At 37.6% G+C, this 15,952-nt stretch overlaps 1 protein-coding gene across 1 annotated transcript; it reads left to right on the forward strand.

Annotated features, from left to right (window-relative positions):
* Nucleotides 1-14: 14 nt before the first annotated feature.
* GGH (gamma-glutamyl hydrolase) lies at nucleotides 15-15,952 on the forward strand. Its single transcript, XM_005152736.3, has 9 exons — nucleotides 15-170; nucleotides 788-902; nucleotides 2,183-2,233; nucleotides 5,454-5,538; nucleotides 8,787-8,925; nucleotides 9,816-9,922; nucleotides 10,024-10,114; nucleotides 11,824-11,961; nucleotides 13,916-15,952. Exons 1-9 carry the CDS (start codon nucleotides 47-49, stop codon nucleotides 14,035-14,037), a joined length of 972 nt encoding a protein of 323 aa, XP_005152793.1. The 5' UTR covers nucleotides 15-46; the 3' UTR covers nucleotides 14,038-15,952.

Raw genomic sequence — 15,952 nt, forward strand, 5'->3', positions numbered from 1 at the left:
GCGGTGGAGGAGCGGTTGGTGCTGGCAGGCAGTGGGCGACGTGGCTATGGGGCGCCTTGCAGGGCTTCCTGCCGGCTCGGCAGCCACCCTACTCCTGCTCCGCTGCGCCGCCGCAGCTTCCATCGTGCGCTGCGGCCGTCTGGCGGGGGGCAATGAGAGACCCATCGTTGGTAAGGGGCGGGTGGGGGGCTACCGGTCGGCCCGAGGGTTGCCTCCCACTGTGCCTTCGGTGTCCTGGGTGAGGGAACCCAAACTGGCGTTTACTGTGAGGGTGGTGAGGCCCTGACATAGGTTGTCCTGAGAAGTTGTGGCTGCCCCATCCCTGGCAGTGTTCAAGGCCAGGTTGGACAGGGCTTTGAGTAACCTGGTCTAGTAGAAGGTGTCCCTGCTTATGGTAGGGGGTTGGAACTGGAGGAGCTCTAAGGTCCCTTGCTACCCAAACCATTCTATGAAACCCTGTCAGTTTCTGTGTGGAGTGAGCATGGGTTTGGTTAAAGGTTTTATCAATAATGTTACACTATAAATACCTTTTTTAAAAATCTTAACTGTCACTTATCTAAAAGGAGCTGTAGTACTGAATAATTAAAGCAGAGAAGGTGAGTCTTAGGCAATGCGTGTTTATTTGGTGCTGTGTGACTAGGCATCGTAATTGATACCCCAGTGTCTCAGTGTTTGGAATTCCTTCAGGTGTTAAATGTTATGCATGTAGGAAACGAGTTTAATTCTGTTTTAAGTGTGTAGCATTTGCTGTTTGTATAGCCCTAATTTTCTGTCTTGGATCCTTCAGGGATATTGGCACAGGAGTGTCACTTTGATAAGTTCCACAGATTTGGAAGTTCCTATATTGCAGCTTCATACGTGAAGTTTTTGGAATCTGCTGGTGCCCGAGTTATGCCAATAAGGTAGATTTTTATATCCTTACAAGTGGGTAATAATTGTTGAACTTAACAGTATTATCTTAGAGCCCAGAAAGCAGTTGTGCTGCTTTTGAATGTGTTAAAAGCTCCTCAAGACTATTTGAAGGTACCACAATCTGCAGGGAGTTTTAGAAGCAAACAGAATAAAAGCAGGCTGAAACATGCTATTGTTGAAATACATTATTACATGTAAGAAGAAATATTAAAAATTGCATTTATTTAAAATTACTAGGTTTTTTACCTGTAAAATTGCCCTCCAGAGTTTGCATCCCTAGTTTTTTGAAGTTAGCTATATTCAGTCTAATGTGTAGCACCCCACAAACACACATAGATATCTAGATACATACATACTGTCTTTGTCACATTGTGTAGTCCTAGAACTCAAGTAATGGAGAAAGGCTGTCAGTACTCCTTGAAGAAACCAAAGTCCAGTTCTGCTCAGACTGTGGGTCACTAAGTCCATGTGGTGTTTTATATTGGTTGTTGGTTAAAAAGTAACAAAGTAACAAGTGGCAATACTTGATAGCTAACAGGTAGCTATAAAATGGTAAACCCACTGAAATAAAACGTTAAAATTGTAATTGTCAGAACTTAATACTAATGGAGCTGCAGAAAATTATAGTAGGATATATCTACACAGTCAAATAAGAGCACCAGTTAAGTGCCTGAATTAGAAGCAATGTTCCTCACGCAGCTAGTAGAGCTTTCAGAATGTTTGCAGACCAGAAGCTTCATCCATGAACGGAGGCTTCTAAGTCTGACAACAAAGTTAGATATAGCAAAGCTGAACCCTTTGAATATACCCAGTGTATCAGTTCTGCAAGGAGTATTGCCACTTTGCTTGTTTGCTGAGGCTGAGGACTTTCTCATCTTTGCACCTCTTAACTACATCTTTGCTGAAGAATGGGTGTGACCCACTGTTTGCAGCTCTGCCCTTCTGGGAATCAATTGGAAACCGGAGTTGCCAGTCTGCAGGAAATAATAACCATGCTACTCATATAAAAGTCAAATTTAACAAGTGCCTTCAAAGGGATCTCTTAGTATCTAATCTTGAACTGTACCTGACAGGGCCCTATTGTCAATTCTGTGGGTTGAGCTCTTTCAAGTGGAATGTTTTGTTTTATTTGGGTCTATTTTATTCTGTTGAAAGCATGCTTTCTACATGTTTTCTGTGTCTCATGTTTCTGTTCAATAATGATGACATTTTTGTGGCTTAAAAATGCATTTTTCATATGTATTCTGTAACTATGTTCTTGGTGTTTCAGATTAAATCTTTCAGATGAAGAATATGATAAAATATTCCACTCTATTAATGGGTAAGTTTTGAGCACTGTTTTTTCTGTTGAAAGATGTGATAGTTCTGGTATTGAGTTTTGCTATATTCCCAAGAACACTTCCTGCTCTCTTGAGAGGTTGTGCTGAGTGCTTCAGACATGTAAATATGTTCAAAGACAGAGAGAGCACTATTTCGTCCGATGTCAGCCTGCTGCCTTTCCTCCCTTGACAAGCACATGTCAGATAATCTTCAACAGTGCCAGGGCTCATCCTGACATTTGCCTGTGCTTATCTGCAGGCAGAGAAGAAGTGGCATTATAGTAGTTAACAAGTTTACAAGTGAAAACCCTACTTCTTTGTTAATTTTTTCCTCTTCCTCATTTGAATGGTCACATTAATGTTAATATTTAATAGCACTTGCTGGGTGTTTCATCCCTGTTCCTACCTTTGCTAGCTTCTTCTGCTCCTTCCCTTATCTCTGCTGTCACAAGAAGTTTCTGTTTTGCAGTCTCTTCTACCCTCTTCTGTATGGGTGCTTTCTCTTGTTGCTTGAGTGGCCTGTCTTTGCCTGTCATGGTTCTGTGACTTAGGTCTTTGTTGGACAAATATTCTAACTTTCCAGCTGCCCTATGGTATGTGTTCTTCCTGTGTTTCAAGTGTGGGATAATGTGATCTAATTTAACACAGTTAATTGTGGACTAAACAAAGTCAAAACCTTTTATGTTTTCCTGGTGCTAAAGTGGACTTCAGGAGAGTTAAATCAGCTGATGCTACATTCACAGGCTTCATTGTATGTGAGCCTGTAGCATGTGGTTGAGCTGCTTGTAGTCATGAGATCAGCATCTTAAACCATGAATGTTTTTAAGTTTATACATATCCTAGAATGTTAATCAACATGTATAGAACTTTTAGATTTAGCCCCATGCCTGTCTGGGGGTAGTATTGTCCTCTTAAGCTCTACATCATGCCCTGTACACTAAGACACAGGTCTTTACAGTCTGGTGGCATAAGCTGATGTAAAACAGTGACATTTTCTCCCCTGTGGCCTGTCATGTTGGAGACAAAATCAATAATTTCATCCCTTTCTTATGGCTGCCAGCCTCTCTTTGGTTGATAGAAGGACTTGTACCAATGGGGTCTCCCGTTCTTTCTATCTCACCACCTACCTTGATGCAGAAGAGGGTGTTAGGCAGTTAGATCCAGTTCCTATATACTTCTGTCTTTGCAATGGCTGGTGTTTTGTTTTGTGCTGTGTAGGTGGGTAAGGCCACTCTAGATTTCCTCTTATTGCCCTCCTCTATCAGCTGGTGGCTTCCACAGCACAGCTGTGTGTAAATAACAGAAAAGATCCTTTGAGGGAAAGACTTTCCATTCTGTGGAAACTTAATATAAGTGATACCTTGATATTTCATGTTGCAGGCGCTGAGCTCCAGGTTCTTTGCAGTTGAAAATTATTTACTTTATAGCACCACTTTCTTAAAATCATGAAATTTACTGTCTTAGAGACAGAATATTTTGAATATAGCAAGGTACTCCTGGGATAGCCTTTGAAATGCAGTGTATGTCATCAGCTTTAGTCAGTTAGAGATACTGGAATACAAGTAGTTGCATTTCAATCTGCTTATGGCAATGTCAAGCCATTATCATTGCTACTTAATGTGTTACTTCCTTTTAGCGTTAGCAGAAATGACAGTTGTTTTTCCTAGTTAGTATTGGCCAGTTTTTGTTTGAAGAAAAGGAACAGGTGAAGTAAGTTTTCCACTGCTTCCAGGTAAGGGTCACCTTATTTGTCTAACTTACAGAGATTAAAGATCTCTCTAGAAATCTATAATCTGATCTGTTCTGAAAATATCTTCAGCTGTATTAATTTTCTGTATTGGCACTGGAGAGTAATCTGATGGCAGGGGGGTTGGAACTAAATGATCTTAAAGTCTTTTCCAACCCTAACTATTCTGTGATTCTATGAATACTGCTCTAGTTTTTCACCAAATATTTGGTGGCTTTTGTGTGATTTTTGTGTATCATTCCCCTTAAGATAAACTGAGTCGCAATGGTATAAATGCGCACTCAAATGCTGAGGATCATTTAAGGTGTTAGTTGTTTCTAGGTGCATGTGTCTCACTGATATAGGTTTCCATTTCCAGAGCACAGAAGTGTAGAGAATATCCTTCAGCCATTTTGGTGAAAAATCAGCAACTGGTGGATGTGGCTTGAGTAAATCTACTTGAGATTCTGCCCCAGTGGTTAGGGAGTGCTCATGCGTTCAGTTCTGTTGGTTCTGTGGCTGCTGTTTCAGTTACAGCCAGAAGAGACTTCCCTTATTACATATTACTGCCTCTGATAGTACTTGATTACTTTCCATGTCATCATGCATACACATGAAAACTCTGCTTTCCATGTCATCATGCATACATGTGAAAAAGCCTGCACTGTGTCTTTTTCTTTTGTGGTGTTTGTTTGGGTTTGGGGAGTGACACAAAGAATAGCCATTGCTGATTATTTACTGTAGTGGAAAAACCTTGTGCACTGTTTCTTTGAAATTGTCCCTGAGATTGTTTTATTGTCTTCAGCTACATCAGATTCTGTGTAGCTGAACATACTTTTTTCCTCCCTTTCTAATAGGAATTTTTGAGCTGTATTGTCTACAATAGGAAGGTTAATCTGTCAGGGCCACAGTTCTTCAGTTCTTCACTGAAATGAAACAGGATGAATTAAGATCAGGGTCAGGATTTTAAAGTGGTAAGCAGAGCCAGCTAAGAGTTAGGACAGGATTTGATGGAGTCATGGGATGCAGCCCTTTTATGTGCCAGCTAAAATCTGTATGCTTTGTGTATTTTCTATTTACTCTCCCTTACATTGCACTAGGCTTGGTCACTGCTTTGTAATAGTTACTATTCTTCAGTAGAAGAACACTAAGATTTAGGATATGAATTAGTTTAAGACACCTAAACTTTGCTGCCTGTATGTGTGATAGCTGTCTTAAACTCCTATAATTAATGTCATGCTAGTCTGTAGAGCCAGTGGAGCCTAACTGGCTGACCAGCCTACTGACTTAGGTTTCTGCTCTAGAAAAGCTATTTGACTTTTCTGACTAAATCCCTGGAAGCTTAGATTACTATCTGTAGATTTCTGAAGTGTAGGTGTCTGAATCTAGACCTGAATCCTGTCCTTAAAACCACTATCAGACCTTTCTCTGTGTACATTGTCCAGCTCTTAGTTTAATTGCCATTGCTAATCAGACTCTTGGATGTTGCCTTTCAGGGTACTTTTTCCAGGAGGCGGTGTGGATCTTAAGACTTCAGAATATTCCAGGGTTGCTAAGATATTTTACCACAAGGCATTAGAGGTAATTACTAAGGAACAGTCTGTTCTTGTTATTGTCACTGTTCAGGGATCAAAGTGACAGGGAGGCTCATATTTTCATAACTCTGCATTGGCATCAGTATGTTAACTGTAAGCCCAATAATAAGTAGCTTGTAGCTGGCTTCTGCATAAAAGAATCATTTAATAGCTTAAGATTCAGACTTTTGTAACCCTCTCCTGTTATATCTTGTGTCATGGTCTTAAATTCCTAATTTCTTCAGGTGAAAACAATATTTATTCATTGTACCTGAGGCTTATGGCTATGCGGAACTTGCAATAGAGTAGCAGTAATGCCTTCAAAAAGTGCAACGTATCCTTTGGCATTAAATGTTGAACAAAGATATACATAAATGTAATAATTTGTATAAGTCCCATGACTAAAGTTTAAACTCAGAAAGAATTCTAGACAGACTCTCAAATAAACCAATTTACAATAACAGAACATTAAGCTCTCCGTTTGCCAGTATGTTGCAGCTAGTGAAACACCTTTATTTTTACTTACCTATAAGTAGTTTTAAATACATCTTCAGAGGTGCAGATATGGGGTCTACCATTTTAGCTATTTCTTTGCATTTGTAATTGTAAATATAGCAGATTTTTAAAGCAAACACTAGCTTAATTTAAAGCATGAAGAAAGGTAGGAAGAGCACTTGAAAGGTTATCTTAACTGTTAATATTTATATGATCATTAGCTTCATTCAGAAAAAGATTGACTATCTAGGAAAGCTGTTTCTTTCAAAGAATGTCAAGAAGGCTTTGAATCCTTACTGGATGTTTGTCTTAGAGCATAAAGAGTGGAGTTCTTTCAGGTACTAATAAAGACATTTTGAAGTAAATTTTGCATTGTGGAAAGGCATAGAGATTTGGTGAGCTTTATATACAATCCCTATGATTTGTTAAGGATCTTCTGCATTGAAATAGCATAAAAATGTAATTTTTCTTTTTTCCTCTGTACTGGCTTTATTTTATTTTCAGTTAACTTTGATTAAAATAGTCACAGAAGTCTCATGTTTTGGAAAACTTTGCCCAACTCTAAAGGCAATTATGAGTAGTGCTTAAGCAGTTACTGTGGTAGAAGCATTCATCAGCAGGGAGGAATTCCTCTTCTACTGTTGTTGTTGACTTCCCAACAGCAGACAAGGAAAGCACAGGCAGTGGTATTTGCAGGACCAGTCAGCTGCTGCAGTTCAGTGATTAAGTTTCCTGCTGTTCACTTCCTGTGACACAAATGTTGTTCTTTTATCTGTCTTCATTGGTGGTGATTGTTTGTCTGTTGTCTTAAACCTGAATCTTGCAAAAGCTGTCTCACTTCTATGTGGGGCAGTCTCATTTGTCTTTTTGAAACTGCTCATTGTGTGAAGTGCATCCTATGTCTTGGTATGCAGTACTGGGGCAAGGGGTTCTTGTGGTTTGCAGTCCTATTATGAAATTTTATTGACATTGCAAAATGATTAACTCGATTGTATATGTCGTAATTTTATGATCAGAGTGGCAGGTTTGTTAGATGGTAGGTGTACTTCAGGTGAGTGAAAGGCAGAAAGTAATTTTCAGTTCATCATAGGTAACCCTTACTAATAAGTCAAGTTGTTTTCTTCCCCCCCATGCTATTTGTGTGCTAATTGTGTGTTTTGATTTTCATCTTTTGAGACTTTATCAGGGTTATAAAATACTGGTAGTTTTTATAAGGTAAATGTAGGTAAGCTACATTAGTCATGAGTATATTGTCAGGTATGGAATTGATTGAATTTTATGGTTTTTAAAAATGTATGAGGGTTCATTTTCTCTTTGTTTGCAAATGCTCACAATGAGAAATGATGTGGTCTGGCTTTGCTTTAATATGAACAGAGGATGTGAAATGCTAATCCCCATCCAAGCCAATAGAATTTTACTAGCTAGATAAAACCCCAAAAGAAATACTGCTTTTCAGCTTTTAAATTAGTTCTTAAAATGTGATATCTTGGGTGTTGTGTAATACATGCTTAGCCTACAGGCTAATGTTTATTGAAAAAAAAAAAAAGAAAAAAAGAAAACAAAAAGGGAGGGAGGCTGGGGGGAGCACAAAGTGTTATGGTTCAGGTGTAGTAGTTACTAAACATAGTGTATTTTTTGCCTTTAGTGGCTTTATTCCTCACTTACATGAAAGACAGGCGGTGTTCCAAGTCCTGTGTCTAGCTATGCATGGTGGGTAGTCATGAAGACAGCAGCACTATTGGCCTTCTTTCTGTAAACCTTCCATGTTTTGCTCTGAGAAGAAGTAGTTATATGGACTTTTATTACCATGCTACCAGTAATTCAGTAGGGTACTAGTTTTGTTCTAAGCCTATAGCTTCAGCTCTCTCAAAAATGGCTTTTGAGCAGCAGCTCATAGGGATGTGTGGTGTGACGTGTTATGCATAACTTAAAAATGTTTAGAAACAAGTTAAGAAAAACTACTGATATTTCACCAAGCCAGGAGTTCTGAAACAACTCAGTCTCTAACATGTGATTACTACCAGGAATAAACCATACAATAATGGAGATTTTCATTGTGTGTATGCACTGTCCTTAGTGAAGTGACATGAAGCTAGTTGTGTTCTTTTTGCTTTCCTTTTCTCCTTTTTACTTTCTTCTCCTGTTTTTGCACTTGCCTGTCAGTTCGTATTCTTTTGAAAGTGATTATATTTTTTATGCTGTTTAAACTCACAATTTATCTTTTTGAAGCACAGCTCCAAACCTGCTAGTTAAAAGAGCATACAAGTATGTTACTTAGACTGTAGCCATGCTAGTAATAGGATTTATGTTTTCTTAATTCAAATGGGTGGGTGCAGGCATTCAGACATTGCAAATGGCCCTTGAATGTGATCATAACATGTTTCATATAAAAGTATGAATTGTCATGAGTAGGCTTTCCGTCAAGATGGTAACAAACTGGTTTGTGTCTCTTCTGATTGCCTTCTTTTCTGCTCTCAATATTACTTACTGGTGGAAAGAACAGTCAAACTACTATCATTAGGCTCAGTTTTACTGCTTCAACAGACATATATATCCCCTAGCCTTCATGTTTCAGGAGAAAAGCTAAGTCTGTTCATTTCATTTCTAATTGAACTGTTTAATTTAGTAGCAGTTGTACTACTGCAGTAGTTTTATCTCTCACCTACAGAGAGAAAGCAAAAAGAGTAGGAAGTTCTCTTCAGTCTTCTTTCTGTAAATCTTCAATAGTTTTTCCTTATGTTGTTGTTTTTTGTTTTGCAGGCTAACGATAAAGGAGATTATTTCCCAGTATGGGGAACATGTCTTGGACACGAAGAGCTTACATATCTCACAAGTGGCAAAGTTTTGCTTGTTAATACCAAGACAAATGGTTTTGCACTCCCTCTGAACTTTACCTCAGGTGAAAAATCTATTACATCTCCTGTCTGAGTTTTGCTAAGAGGTCTCGTGTTTTGGTTGTGATAAATATACAGGGCTGAATGTTTGGGAATTTTCTGATGATTATCTTTTTCTGTTGTTTCTTAATAAATTGCCATAACTGTTTTCATAATGTCAGTGCAAATCCATCACTTCTAAAGCAGAGATGTAAGCACAAGCCATTTGAAACTAAAAGCAGTCAGCGAAAAACACACTTGTCGTTCTTTGAGTCATTTGATAATTTGGACCTACAAAAATAACGTGGGTTTAGGTTCCTTTTTTGTTACAGAGTTGAATAAAATTCATTGATCCAAAACCTATCAAACTCTGAGAGCAGGTGATTATAAATTTTTCAAATTGCATCTTTCCTAATGATGAGATTAGCATTGTTGTTCCACTTCTACAGTATTGAAATTGAAGAAAACACGTAAGATGGAGCTATGCCACTCAGAAACACTGGTAAAATACAGGGTCTGTGTTGCTACTTTATCCTTTAATTTGTGAATAATACATCTGTGGACCATGTAACATTCACAGATTCTGTCATTTGTGCTCATTGTGAGTGGAAAGGTCACAAAAATAGTGGCAAAGAACGATACTTGTTTTAATGGGAACTTTAGGTAGGATTAATGTTGGGTCCTCTCTGGGTCAGGACTGGACGACAGTGGTAACAGCATATTGGAAATCTGTTGTAGTTATTTAACTGATTTTCCTTGCAGCATATTCTAAAATCATAAAGTTATACTAGAAATAAAAGTTTACTTTAATGCAGTATTTCATTAAATTTGTCTCCTGCTCAGTATTAATCCATGCAGCAGACTGCTGGCAGCTTAGGTAATGGATAATGCCCTTTTTTCATTTTCTTTCTAACAGCTGCAAAAACCAGTAGATTATTCAAGAATTTCCCTGATGATGTATTACATGCACTTGCTGCTGAGCCATTGACATCAAACTTTCATATGTGGAGCCTTTCCCTGGAGGTATTTGATCATTTTATTTCCTGAACCCAAATGCTTTTGCTTTGTTAAAACTAGAAATAAATGAGCAAATAACACATCTTTCTCTTGACTCCTTATCACAGAATTTCACAAAGAATGAAGAGCTTCGTAATTTCTATAATGTTCTGACCACTAACACGAATGATCAAGTGGAGTTTATATCTACCATGGAAGGTAGGGAAAGGAATTTCCTGTGTAAACTGTGACTGTAACAAACTAGTTCTTTAGAGGTGTTGTGGCATTGATGTTAGCTTGTACTGCAAGCTTGCTGTTAGAACAGCAGGGTGAGTAAGCCCTGTCAATGCTCTAGCTATGAGCAGCATACTCTGTGTGCAGGGATATTCTGTCTTTTGAGTTCATGTCTGTGAGATTAATTAATTACTTCTCTCGCCTGCTGTTCCCCTTTCAGATATGCTGGTACACTTTAGCACTAGAATATGAGTCCTGTGATGTGAAGTGTACAGCACTCATCCTGAAGTAGTTTAATCCCTCTGCAGTGCAGTGTTGAACCTCTGTTGAACCTTGCTTTCTGTCTGCTTATGCTTGCATTCTTGTGATCATAGAATCATAGAATAGTTAGGATTGGAAAGGACCTCAAGATCATCTAGTTCCAACTCCCCTGCCATGGGCAGTGACACCTCACACTAAACCATATCACTCAAGGCTTCATCCAACCTGGTCTTGAACACTGCCAGGGATGGAGCATTCACCACCCTAACAGTAAAGAATTTCTTCCTTATATCCAGTCTAAACCTCTGCTGTTTAAGTTTCAACCTGTTACCCCTTGTCCTATCACTACAGTCCCTAATGAAGAGTCCCTCCCCAGCATCCTTGGAAGCCCCCTTCAGATACTGGAAGGCTGCTATGAGGTCTCCACACAGCCTTCTCTTCTCCAGGCTGAACAGCTCAGCCTGTCTTCATATGGGAGGTGCTTTCTCAGCCTGTCTTCATATGGGAGGTGCTCCATGTGATGCTCTGTATCTGTTTGTTTTACTACAAGAACAGTTCAGAGTTCTGAGGTAATAGCAACCTTCCTCACTGCTTTAGCAGCAATACTGATAATTGCTTCCACTAAAAGCCTTTTTTGTTACTTACCTTGTGTTGCCTACATTTTGCACAAGGTTTGCTGAAGTCAAGACACAAGTTAGCTCTTTAGGGAGTGGTTTATCTTGATCAGTGCACTACTAGCAGCAATACAGCAAGGATCAGCTGTCCACCAGTGTGATTCTTTTGTATGGCCTACTGGCTATTCCCCCGAAGAAAAGAATAGCAATTTGATCAGAAAACCTGATTAGGCTAATGACAAGCATCTCCTGTGCCTGCAAGCAGTTTACCACAGAGCAGTCATCAGCTGCTTTGCTGCTCTTCTCTGTAAAAGAGTTAAGGACTGGCTTCCCCAGTGTATCAGGCCTGGCACAGAGCAGATGGGAGCTGCCCCTGGATTGACTGGGGCTTCAAAGAGATCCTAAGACTTGGATCTGTCCCATGGAACTGCCAGCGATATCCTGTGTGGCAGTGAATATTGTCTGTTGAGTAATGCTGGCAGTAGATGGGAAATTTTGAGACTGATACACTTGTAACACTATTTTTCCTAAAGTAGTGTGTATATATATATATATATATATATTTAATTGTGAAATGAATAATCAAAAAAGCGGTGTACAAAAATCTTCTTGCATGGAATGAGACCTTACTTTTAGAATATCCATTTTTCTTTCAGTTGTACTGTGACTTAAACAGAGTTTCACCTTGCCGCTTAAGCTTTTGTTAAACTGTTGATAAGTGAGGTATTTGTAGCTTATTGTTTGAGTTCTTTTGCAGTAAGACTAAGTACATAATTCTTTAGGTATAGACCTTGCTTATGTACTTTGTGTTTCTTACAGCATACAAATATCCAATTTATGGCGTCCAGTGGCATCCAGAGAAAAGTCCTTTTGAGTGGAAGAGTTCACCAGGCATTCCCCATTCCCCGTCAGCTGTAAGAGCAGCATATTATATAGCTGACTTCTTCATTAATGAAGGTAAAAAGTTTATCATCTATAAATGTCATTTTTTAGAGTGAAGCATTAGTGAAAGTCTTTGAAGATGACAGACCTCTTTTTCAGCTGTCAGAGTTCAGTACTTCTCACTGCTTTCTGAGAAGATTACTCTGCAAACTTTATAGGCTTATAAAAAAACATAGGATACTAGAAATAGAATGGCTTAGTAAAAGTGACATTAAAAGGCAAGGTATTCCACAAATTCTTCAGTGGACCTGCTGAAAAGCATTGTTTGTGCTTGACTTTCTATCATTATAAATGATAACTGCACATTTTAGCCTTCCTTGAACAGAGACAATGAAATTAAAAAAATACTCTGTTCATACTTATAGAAGTTTCTTGAGTTCCAAACTGAGTTATAGTCATTCATTGTATTCTTAGTTTTGCTTGCAAAATACAAGCTCCAATATTATAAATACTGCTTGTGCAGTATACAGATGTATCAAAGTGGAGCAGTGTGGTGCCCAACAGTTACGTACTATAAACAGCACAAGAAGTTTTTTGAATTTTATAGAGCTTTTAATTTGTTTATACCCTAAGAAGCTGGAAGAACTAATCTATAAAATATTGATAATTTATGACATTTCTGTTCTATTTAAATAAGCAGGATATAAGTACAGGGATATTCAAAGTGATAAAACTTACTCTATTCCTTTGTTTATACTTACTGAATCATTCTGCTAAAATATAATTTTCATGGTTTAAATTGGCTATTTATGAAATTGTCTTACCCGATTGACTGGCACTATGGAGAACATAATCAATAATCTAACTAAATTTAGTCTCTATATTTGTTCTCTAATCAGAAGAGTCGCCTAAAAAGCAAACAGTGGTTTAAAGAAATGCAACTTGTGCTGACCTGGTCAGTGAGAGTGGTGTAGAAATAAAAGTTGTGCTTTGTATAAGTTCAAGGCCCTTCTTCTGCATAATGTCATCCTACTCCCCTTTGTGAAAAGGTAGCAAAATCACATAAAATGCCTTGGCAGTATCCAGAAACTTCCTGTATTTTAAGAATTTTTATAAGGTACTTAAGACAAAAATAAAGGGAAAACCAGGAGAAAGTGTAGCGTGAGTCTGCTTTTTATTTTGTAGTCTACTACTAGAACAAAGCATGTTTTCTGGTTTTGTTTGCTATGTCCACTAGTATCTGCACTCTGTATTACAGGCACAAGTAAGCTTGCTCAGGCCATTATCCAAATAAATGTGGCAAAAAAATGTGCCAGCTCTGCTTGTAAATATGTACACACATGTAATGAGCTCATGCATGGTACCACATAGATGTGTCCCTAACTTTTGGAGCTGTTGACCTTCAATTCTACTAGAGTAAATGTTGTGTCAGCCAGCTCTGTGTCTGCTGCCATCTCATATACCATATCATGAGCTATTATCCTTCACCACCTCTCCAGTAGGTGTACAGCTGACCCTACTGAGTACTTCATATCTTAACATTGCAATGAGTAATTGATGGTTTTAGCTGATTTAAGGCAGAACGTTTTCCTTAACTTTGAAAATAAATTATGGGGTGAAAAACCTAAACTGTTTTCAGCTGACAAAAATATACTCATCTATGATCACTTAATAACTAAACCATTCTATTGAAATACCATTTTCATATCTATCTGTCCTTAATTTTAACTTGTGTAGAACTGCCAATGGGATAAGTCAGGCAAGGTTTCAGGTTTTATTTTGTTTAATTATCTCATGGATAAATATGTTTGTATAGGCTTGGCTTTAAATTAATAATTAAATTTCTCCCTCCCCAGTAATAAAATATGCTATAACCAGCTTTATGAAGATGTGTCTTCACAGTTCTTCACATACAAGTTACTGTAATTTCATTTGCTGTTATACTACACAGAACAACTTGCTTTGCCAGGAAAGATACTGTCAAGTAGAATAATAGTAAAGTGATCTGTATTTTCACAATGTTTTACAGCCCGGAAGAGCTTGCACCATTTTCCCAGTGAAGCTGAGGAAACAAAAGAATTGATTTATAATTATACTCCAGTTTATACAGGAACATTTTCTTCATTTCAGCAAATCTATTTTTTTGATTGAGTATTGTGTCAAAGGTGTGGTGTTGGTATTTATAAATAGAATTATTTGCCAGCGCCTGAGTAAACTGATGTAGTACACTGCACATGACAGAAAGCCAGCACAGTTCTCTTTCTTTGTAATGATTTATTCTGTTTCTTCTGCACTTGTGCACCATTAATATAAAGTTTATATTTAATAACATAATAATTGTCTTGGATCACACTTTAGGGAAGCTGCAGAAAAATACCTTTTTCTTCAAGGAAAAAGATCTTGATTATGCTTATGAACTTGGAAGTAATCATATTTAGTACAAGGAAAAACACTATTCATGTATTTTAAAATATGAGAGTTATCTTTGTAAATGTGGGCTATGACAGCATGAAAGGCTTAGATACATTGCTTAGGAAAATCCTATCCTTTTCACATGTTTTAACAAATGAGATTCTTGGGTTTGTCATAAATATGTGTATTTAAACAAGTTCTTGACAGGGACTATTTTGTCATTTGAAAAATTGACCAAAGTAGTAAGGAGGCATGAGAGCGAAGAGACTTTCCCCACCCCCTCCCCCAGCCCCTAACATGAATGTTATATCCCATTTGTGAAACTGTTTTTCTTGTACATTCAGCTTTGTTTTGAGTGCTTATACCTTGTGAGGCCTATATAAATAGGAGGATGCAGTGTAAACTAGGCATTGCAAGGATCAGGTAAAATGGGTACATTTAGAGTGCATAGTTAAGTGCTGCTTCCACTTTCTCTTTGTTTGAAATTCAGTTTTATGTAACTGGAGCCAGCAGACAGATGAAAGCTATAGATGTCTTTTTATTTTTATTTTAAAGAATGTAAACCTAATTTTTTTTATGTAATCTGACTTTTCCTGTAGCTACTGGATAGAATTCGAGTCAAGTAGTTTGCCATTAACTTAAAGAGAGTGGTTTCTTTCTGCCTTATTGGGTAGTTTAATGCAGCTAGAATTCCAACAGCAGATGAAAGTATATGAGAAATCTGTTAATGTTGACATAATGTGACAATAGCAGTTGCATTTGATACCCTGTGATACATTTTTTTTTTATAACTTTGCTTTGTTGCATACTTAGTGAAAATTTTGTTCAGTGATTTTGTGTGGTGTCCAAAAAGGAACTAAGACGAGACAATCAAATCTAACTTTTCCTCTGTTGCACGACTTCCAAACTCTGTTAACATCTGCAGGGATTTGGAATTGTATGAAATTCAGGTTTGTACCACAGCTCTGTTTTGTAGTATGTTATACTCTCAAGTACCATATCTGAATAAAGCTGGTACATTTCTCAGGTTTTTCGAGGGAAAGACTTTCCTCTTGTTCTTTATAATGAAACAACTGTGTAAGAGAATGTGAAATGCATTTGTTAAAAAACTAAGGAGACATTAACTGTGACTTACCAGAAGGACGCTTGCCAGGTAATTACTAGCTTAAACATGTGATACTGCAGGTTATTTCTACATTTGTCAGATCAGTCAAGTTCAGTAAATGGAACTTGTTTTAATATAGGTGACTTTATTAATTTTATTAGCTGACTTCTGAGTAGAACCAAGTATAAAAAGAGGATTACACTCTACAGTTGCATACAAATGTGGCAGCTAAGCTACTTACAAACCCAGTCCAGTCTTCTACTTCTTGTTCAGGCTCAGTTCTTTGGAATATCTCTTTAAGAATTTGCCTAAGTAAGGAGGGCAGGATTTAGCATTAAAAACAGGGATCAAACTTGTAAGTGAAATGTCTACTAAATGCAATGGTACTAATTAGTTCCTAAGTCTGTAACCATAACAATATTGTGTGTAATGTGATGAGAAAGCATTGTATTTATTATGAATTTGTATATGTCTTTTCTTAATATCTTTTATCATGTAAAGCCTTGTTAGATTTTTCTATGATACATGAATTAAACTTTTATTCAAACA

Source organism: Melopsittacus undulatus, chromosome 1 (assembly GCF_012275295.1).
Source record: "Melopsittacus undulatus isolate bMelUnd1 chromosome 1, bMelUnd1.mat.Z, whole genome shotgun sequence".
NCBI classification, from domain to species: domain Eukaryota; kingdom Metazoa; phylum Chordata; class Aves; order Psittaciformes; family Psittaculidae; genus Melopsittacus; species Melopsittacus undulatus.

Coding starts and splice junctions, on each gene's coding strand:
- GGH (XM_005152736.3), top strand. CDS start 47: ATGGGGCGCCTTGCAGGGCTTCCTGCCGGCTCGGCAGCCACCCTACTC. Junction 5,539..8,786: donor TTTACCACAAGGCATTAGAG/GTAATTACTAAG, acceptor TTTGTTTTGCAG/GCTAACGATAAAGGAGATTA. Junction 9,923..10,023: donor TGTGGAGCCTTTCCCTGGAG/GTATTTGATCAT, acceptor TCCTTATCACAG/AATTTCACAAAGAATGAAGA.